The sequence below is a fragment of the Hipposideros armiger genome, unplaced genomic scaffold (assembly GCF_001890085.2).
Source record: "Hipposideros armiger isolate ML-2016 unplaced genomic scaffold, ASM189008v1 scaffold_10, whole genome shotgun sequence".
Taxonomy (NCBI): domain Eukaryota; kingdom Metazoa; phylum Chordata; class Mammalia; order Chiroptera; family Hipposideridae; genus Hipposideros; species Hipposideros armiger.
This window is the reverse complement of record NW_017731360.1, coordinates 6,173,620-6,182,429: the sequence shown is the minus strand read 5'-3', so window position 1 is coordinate 6,182,429 and position 8,810 is coordinate 6,173,620. Positions and strand designations below refer to the sequence as shown.

Sequence of the window (8,810 nt, the reverse complement as noted above, 5' to 3'; positions counted from 1 at the left end):
AAGCGACATCCTCCACAACTAGACTGAAGAACAAAAGGACAGCAACTTGTCTGTTCCCCTTCCCCGATTCTCCAACGCTGTTCCCCTCCTCCAATTCCCCAATAAAATATTTTTTTAAAAAAATACCATATTTTTACCACCTAGATATTACCATTCTTAATACTTTTTATGTGCATTTTTTTTTTGCCAAAACAAGATCATACTGTACATGCTGTTTTGTAACTTGCTTTTTTTAGTAAACAGTCTGTACATTTATATCTCAATAAAATTTTATTTAATACCCATTTCAATTTCAGATTTCCCCATAGTCACTCAAATACCTTTCATAGCTGGTTTGTCCAAACCAGAACCATGTATTCCATCTCATTGTTAGGTCCCTTAAATATGTTTTTAAGCTAGCATAATTTCCCCCACCCTCTTCTTTTTCATAACACTGACCTACTACAGGTATCAAGCCAGTTGTTTTATAAAATATCCTACTTCTAGATTTCTCTGCTTGCTTCCACATGTTTTCATTCAGCTTATTCCTCTCTCACCACTGCATTTTCTATAAACTAGAAGTTTTATCTAAAGCCTTAATGGATTCAAGTTGCATACTTTTAGCTAGAAAACATCAAGAGTGAAATTGTATATTTCGTATTATGTTGCGTTAGGAGACACATAATATCTGGTGGACCCATCATCCGTATTAAGACCGATCACTGGATTAGGGTGATGATACTGTGATTCCACCCTTGTCCAGCTTAAGGTGCTGCCTTATTATTAAAAAGGAATCTGTGTGGAGCTATTTTAGTATCATGCATCTATCCCTTTCCCCATCCACCATTCATTTAATGGCATTGGCACCAATTGGTAATCTCTGTTCACATTATTTTACTTGAAGTTGTGGAATGAGTTTCTAATTTTATCCTTCCTTTTACATTATTAGCTGGAAATCTCTAAAGTAATGCTTTCCCTCATCACCTGAGGCTATTTGGTTACTTTGAAATAGGGTTCCTAAGGGAGAAACAGGATAAATGTTTTAATTCTTTAACAGTTTTCAAAGTAAAGAGTTGATTTAATAGTAGTCTCAAATGATTTATGAGGTTTTATCTGGCTTTGTTTTTTTAAATAGGATATGATCTCATGAATTTTTATTGATTCATTGTGTTTGGATCCGTAACAATTATTACTCTTTTTGATACTCCAGTTTTCAGTTTTGTCCAGTGGGGACACCTTGAAGCTGGCTCTTTTGTGTCCTTTTGTCACAACTCCATTAAATTTTCAAAATGTCCTTGTTCTCTGGCTCCAAAGAGCCCTTACGCTCACCTTGTACTTTTCCTGCCACAAAACTATTGTAGAAACAGCCATTTCTCAAAGGAGCTTTGGTTCCTTTGAATGGGGACTAAAATTAGAAACCAATATTTGGACACAGGGTACTCATTGTTATTAGGGTGTCATTATTTTTAGACTGTTGCAGTGAACAGAGCTAAACGATATACATTTTTTTAAATAATGAGGTCACGGTAAATTTTGAGCCTTAACATTATAGCGTTTCACTTAATTTCTTTGACTTCATAATTGTATTGGAATTAGGGGGAGATCAGAACTTGGTAACAAAAACAATGCCACAAATGATAACCATAAGATTACTATGTTAGGAGAAATAAGGGTACACTCAAATTGTGTACTTCCAATATTTACTGATTAACATATCAGTGTTTAAGCTGAAGGCAATAACTATACTGAGTGGTCGTCCCATACATTTTCTTAGATATTTTACCAGACTGCATTAGTACTTATCTTGGGTTTTTTTACTATTTGTGTTTGGTGGCCTATTTCCATACTGTTCTGACTTTATCTAAATGAATATACCATAAACATTAATTCAGTATTATATAATTAATTGTAGTCATTTTTAGATTAGACCCTATAATCTACTGCTCTGACAGCTATTGAACAAAGTTATTTATTATTACTAACTGTAATATATAATTCTTTATCAATTACAACTGTTTTCCCAAAGCATTTCACACATATTAACTCGTTTGGTCCTCACAACTTGAGTTGTATCCCCATTAGTAATAAGGAAGCAGGCAGAGATAAATAGGCTGGCTGATAAGTAACAGAACCACCATGGTGGTGGTTTATAACTACCGTATTTGCCGGCGTATAAGACGATTTTTTGGCCCTGAAAAATATGCCTCCAAGTGGGGGGTCGTCTTATACGCCGGGTACACTTCAGATAGACTGCCCATAGTGCTTGCCCCGTGCCATAGTGGCCTCCCGATGCCCGCCCACTTCATTCCACATACCGTTCAGGCATCAGCAGCGCTGCTGGGTGTATGCTCGGCTGTTATGCGATTTTGCTGTTATGCGATTTTACCACACTCGCAAAATCGCACACAGCCGACCATACACCCAGTATGATAGTGCAAAATCGCGAATCGCGATTTATGTATATGTTTGATTACATACAGCCTTGTGACAGTTTTCCTGCATGTCATAAGCATTTGAATATAAATATAAATGTTGAAATCAAATCTGATATTGTTTTACCTTTTATTTGGTGTGTGGAAGGTGTGCGGAAGAGGGGGTAGTCTTATACGGCGAGTATATAACAAACTCTGTATTTTGAGTGGAAATGTTAGGGGGTCGTCTTATACGCCCAGTCGTCTTATACGCCGGCAAATACGGTAGTGTCCATTCTGATTAATCAGGCTTCTGTTCTGTTTGGGCTGTGCATGCCTTACCTTATCAACCTGGAAGCAGGTTTATAATGTTTAAATTACTTTGTTAGTAAATGACAAAACCAGGACTAGAGCCCAAGCATTCCAGTTCCTAGTCCAGTCCTCTTTCTACTAGATCGATGTTTCATTAATAAAAGTGGCAGATAATCCTCTAACCAAAAATATTTTTTGATAAATTTAAATTTGGGACCATATTTTTTTCTTTTTCTAACAAAATGACAAAAAATTAAGCCTCGTGAAATGAGGGGGTTTTTCCCCCAAATTAAGATGTGTGAAGTAATTCATGGCATGTATTAAGTGTTTGCCATTATTATGGTACCATTATTATTATTCTGAAAAAGCTGTCCCTTGTTACCTCTGTATTATAATACTATTGGATTAAGGGATATGTGAAATTATTAAGTATGTGATATTAATCATAAAAACATTATAGCCATTATTTAGAGAAAGCTGGTGTTTAATATTTATCACCAAAACTTGTGATCCTTTTTAAATAACCAGATATTAATATTAATGCTTGGCTTTGAACATCTTAAGTTTATGACTGGTATCTAGAATATCAAACTGTCTTGCTTTTGAAAAATCATTTTTTATCCCTATTTAAATCTCTACGCAGATTCACCAGGCATGCAAACTAATCTGCAGGAAATGCAAACGCCACGTGACTGATGTGACAGGTCAAGTGGTACAGGAAGGAACCAGGCGCTACAGACTCTGCAATGAGTGCCTTGCTGAAGTTGGCATAGACAGCCTCCCCATTGATTTGGAAACAGAACAGCATCTTATGTCCCCATCAGATGGAGATAAGGATTCCAAATGGCACTTGAGTGAAGACGAGAATAGGTCGTATGTAGAGATTGTAGAGGATGGGTCTTCCGATCTGGTCATACAACAGGTTGATGATAGTGAAGAAGAAGAAAAAGAAATAAAGCCCAACATTAGGTAGCTGTCATGTGAACTGACAGGGCTGGCATGTCTGCAACTTACGTTGACTTCCTGTGTCTCTCTCTTTCCACGGTCAGGGTCTGGTTAACAAATTACCAGACTAACCAGATATCACTTGCATGCTTTCTGAACAGGCCTCTGTATCCGTTCTGAACTTTGTTGCCCTAACATATGTTGCTGCACTGGAAAGAAAGGCCTAGCTTGAGTTGGCATGATGAACAATTAAACCTGTTACTTTTATTACAGAAATACCTTTTTGCTTTTAATAATGGGAGATCTATCTACTTAGCAAAAAACCGTTTTCAAAAAGTATTTGAAATAAATTTACCACAACCAAACTTTATATATAATTTCAAGATGTTTTAAAAACACATCAACTATCAATATTGACTTATCACAGGAAACCAAGTAAAGAGCACATCTAAGAGTCAGGCACCCATCCTGACTGAACTAAAGCTTGCTGTTAAGATCCACAACTATCTATCGTTATTCTGATATCCTAAATGTTTTAGGATTATGGCAGAAGACATATCTAAAATGTTTAAAATGGTTCATATTTGAACTTTTTATCATTAAAAAATTACTCTTATGTCAGTGTTGTTAAGAAAAACAAAAACAATACTTAAAGTGGAGGCTGATGAGAGATTATATACAGATATCATTTTCTTAAAGCAGGAAACTAATCCTGCCTAAAAGTCAAGACAGTCTGTAGATCTGTCAATGTAGTTCTCTTCCTCTCTAAAGAAAAATAAAACCCCAAAACAAGAAAACTGGAGGTTCTTACCAGTTCTTAAGAGCAATTTCTAACATTTATGTACTGCTATATTATTTGTAAAGTGCTCGTGCACATTTTCTCACCTAATCAGCAAGGTAAATATTATTGTCTGTTTTACAAATGAGGAAATTAAGGTCAGAAAGTTTAAGTGATGCGACTGGGGATTGGATAAGTTTTGCTTTTAAACAGTCCTCTTTCAACCGTTTCTCCCCGTATTGTCCACTGAAATGAAATGGAAGTCAAACCTCACCAACCTGCAATAATTATAAAAAGAAGCCTATCAGAATTAGAAAGTATGAAAGAAGAATTTAATCATCTTCAACAACATATAATATCTTTAACTAGATTTATTCAAATAGTGCTAAGTAATGTCCCTACAGTATCTATTGACATGTTTTTATGTCATTATTTATATGTAAATTTTATATATAAAACTATTTGAACAAGTTTTTCTCTTAACTACTTTAAGCATTTTTGCATATCTTGTTGATGTAATTTTTCAGAACAAACTTTTCTCCTAGGATACAAAGTTAAGTTTAAATTCTTCCCCTGTATGAATTATGAAACATTCCAAAATTAGTTAAATTGGAGCATTTTAGTTGTAAAGATAAAATCTAAATACCAGAAGTAGAGAACTGACTTTCATAAAGGTGTCTGCAAGGTATCACAAGTTTGATATAATTTAATTTTGAGAGGCTCCATGTATTATATTTTTAAGTGCCATGACATACCTCAAGATGATACTTCTTGTTATTTTCTCTTATTCTTTAATTAATGATTGTCCTTGATACCAATTTGTGGGCTAAAATGGTTAATTTCTTAAAAAAAATTATAAATAGATGAATAACCACTTTGTTTTATGGTATTTAATTCTAAGACTTTTTCAAGATTCCTCTGATGGTAAATTTCCAGTTGCTTCAAGACTGGATAGTGTGCATTGAGTTCATTGTTCTCTCAACATGACTGTTCCTAAATTAGGAGTCTTAACAATTAAGTTGTATCCTAATGAGGGAGGGAACACTTGTCATTCTGTAGTCTCACCAGATGATGGTAACATCATCTTTCAAAATTATAATCTGATTTTTAGTTATTGGAGCCAATAGGGAAAATGACTGATTTGAGCTTTAGTCATAGAAATGTAGTGCTCGCATGTGAATACTCTAATGCACTTTATGATCTACATGTTCTTTTATGCTGTTATCTTTTGCACGCAGACTTTACATACATCAGCATGCATTTCAGCAGAGTCCACGGAACACAGTGCACTTGCAGAGCCCTGGCAGAAATAGTCAGTGCTTTCTTATAATTGTTTATCACAAACATCAAGCAATCCCCACCAAACAGCTATCAAGTTCACCAAACTAGTCAGCGCATCTGTTCTATCATCTTAGTTTCATAAAAGAACATTCACGACATCCTTGTAAGTTGTAAATAATACTCCAGTTATCATATGTACCTAAGACGTTAGAGACCAGTTCTTTTCTAGAGTGAAACTGTTTTTAATGGTTTCTGAGAAAACTGAATTCTTAGGCTTTAGGAGTATAATCTGTTAATATAAGCTTTATTGGTGCCAAGGATTTTTTTTAATATTTGGAAAATAATGGGAATTGGTTAGACCAGTTTGCTGTTGCAGGAGTGCTGTTTATCAGCTTCTGAACAACACCCTTCTAACTCTGGTCCCCAAGAGGTCTTGTTGACAGAATGAAATTTTGGGAAAATAAACCACCACTGAAGTTGTGCCTAGTATCTGGAGGAAGCAAAATAGACTAGATCAGTGTCTTAAAAGATTGTTTTTTATCCAAGAAACCCTTTCTTCAAATGAATTGTTGCATAGAGAAGTTCAACATTGAAAGGAGAAACTCTAAAATCAAAGCTGCTTTGGTTAAAGCCCCCTATGAGCTTTTCCCTAGGCACCTTGGCAGAGCTCAGGAATACAGCACTGAAAACCTTGGAACTAAGTAACTTTTTGAATTCTCTTTGAGCATAATAGTCTCACTTCATTACTCCTATTACTGCATTTATAAGCCGGTAATCATAGGGTCTCTTAGCGCAGCAAATCACATCCTCATTATATAGTCTTCCTTCTATAGTTATCATATCTTAAGACTTTTTAAGAACACATTTTTCAATATTGTATTTTTGAGTGAAGTCAAAACAAACATAGTACGCTTTTTTTGTGCCCAAGTTAGTGCTTAATGGATGAAAAAAGTTCTTGTTTTAATTACTTATGGGCTCAGAACTCAATTCATTGGTTATTTTGCCAAGTCATGCTAAGATATATTGAAATTTCCATTCATATTGTTTATATAGACATATTTTTTGAGTCCTAAAATTAATACTATGGAAAATCACTAAAAACAGTACAGCATAAGATTTGGTTAACTGGGAAAGGTGATAATAGGTACTGGAGGACCAAACTTTAGATTATAAGTGGAAAGTTCTATGTTATTTTATATTAGAGTGGATCAGTATTTCTATTTATCATTTATATAGCATTTTATATTTGCAAAGTATTTAATAATTTTTGTTACTCTTTACATATCTATGAAATAGGAGTTATCCCACATGAAAGTTAAAGAAATTGAGGCACAGAACAGTAAAGCAACCTACCTAAGTCAACCCAGTGAAACGCAGGCAAAAATAGAAATTACAATGATCCAATTTTCTGAATCCTGGAATATCAGCTTAATTCACTAAGGTGTGTTGTGTATTACTCTATTTTATAAGATGATTTTATACAAATAACAATTGTTTTAAAGCTGACATCATTGTATGTGGATAAATCCTATACAGAATAAATATTATGTAAAGGGTGTGACTTTAGTTATATGAGTTTCAGTGATAAAATTCAGGCTATCATAGAAATGGCACTGTTTAGCCAGCTGCTTCATATATTTTAATGTATAATTAATATTTTATTTTGATACAGGAGCTTCTTAACTATTCATGCTAATGGAGCCATGAATATACCAGAAAAATGGAATCTACACAGGATCTATAAACTTCATTTTCTAACATGTCACCCTTCTCCCTATAGAACTTGTATTAATGCCAACAAAAAGTCAAGTATGTTAACAAGCAATAAATCACACAGAGGAGAAGCCAAGGGACTCAACTTTTAAAGGCAAAATATTTTGAAATGCACTAAGTAGCATGATAAACACTGCTCATCCCTTCTTAATTTTTCACATCAGCAAAAGCCATTGGATATTTAATCACCTTTAGATAGGAAACCAGGGACCAGGGGAATACCAGTTACCGCTTTGCCTGTGGGCTTGATTAGATCATTTGCAAACATTATTACATTGAATACAGCTTGTAAAGTACATCTAAGAATTTATTATACTTTGCTTTGCTCTTGTAAATTTCTAGATACACAAATCCATTATATAGTTTCTTGATTTTTCCATTGGGAAAATGTTCTAATTCCTTGTTGATACTATTTATAACTACTTAATTCCTTTATTAAAAAATAACTTATTTTTATTCAGCTCATAAGGAGAAAATAACGGAACAACATTTCTGTGTACACCATAGTTCTCAAGCTTGGCTGCACATTACAATCACTTGTGGAGTTCTGAAAACTACAGATGCTTAGGCAAATCAGACTCTCTGGCAGATGAATCCTGGGCATATTTTTAAAAATCTTCCCAGCACTTTTTATGTGCAAAATAGGTGCCCTATTCAGGGTTTCCCTCTGTCTTCCCCATATAGATGCTAGGTAACGGACAGTCAGGCCATTTGACCTTCTGGTTCACTAAGTTCTCAATCCTATTATTAAGGAAAAAATTTAAAAATACGGATGCGCAGCCCAAGAAAAATAATAATTTTGTGAAATTTCAAGATACTGTGTATGTTCCCTTAAGATTTTGTTAGGGACAAATAACATGAAAATTAAATTATTGGGTAGTCTTAAAATAGCCTATTTTTACTTTGGGATGCGTCTGTATTTTATTTGATTTTGGGTGTTGCATTCTGGGAATTCACATAGTACTTCAGACTAATAAAAGAACTGTATTAGGAACATGTGACTGAAATACTATATCCTGAAATTTTGAAAGCTTTAATGTTTTCTTTGCTTTTAAAAAAGGAACCAGAACATTCCAAGCACTATGAAGCTTAATTGCTATATATTAGAATTCCATCAATGAACTCAATTATTTTTTATTCAAGTTAAAAGTCGTACTAGAGGGCTGCCGGTGGCTCAGTTGGTTAGAGCGTGTGCTCTGAACAAGGTTACGGGTTCAATTCCCCCATGGGATGGTGGGCTGCACCCCCTGCAACTAGATTAAAAATGGAGACTGGACTTGGAGCTGAGCTGTGCCTTCCACAACTAGATTGAAACAACTACTTGACTTGAA

The 8,810-nt window shown here is 34.6% G+C and overlaps 1 protein-coding gene across 1 annotated transcript in view; it reads left to right on the top strand.

Annotated features, from left to right (window-relative positions):
* The window catches only part of ZBTB8A (zinc finger and BTB domain containing 8A), a 34,304-nt gene extending 25,773 nt beyond the window's left edge, over positions 1-8,531 (top strand). Inside the window, exon 4 of the mRNA XM_019659372.1 lies at positions 3,346-8,531. Within this exon, the coding sequence (XP_019514917.1) occupies positions 3,346-3,675 (330 nt within the window). The 3' untranslated portion in view covers positions 3,676-8,531. The remainder of the gene's footprint in view (positions 1-3,345) is intronic.
* Positions 8,532-8,810: the final 279 nt, after the last annotated feature.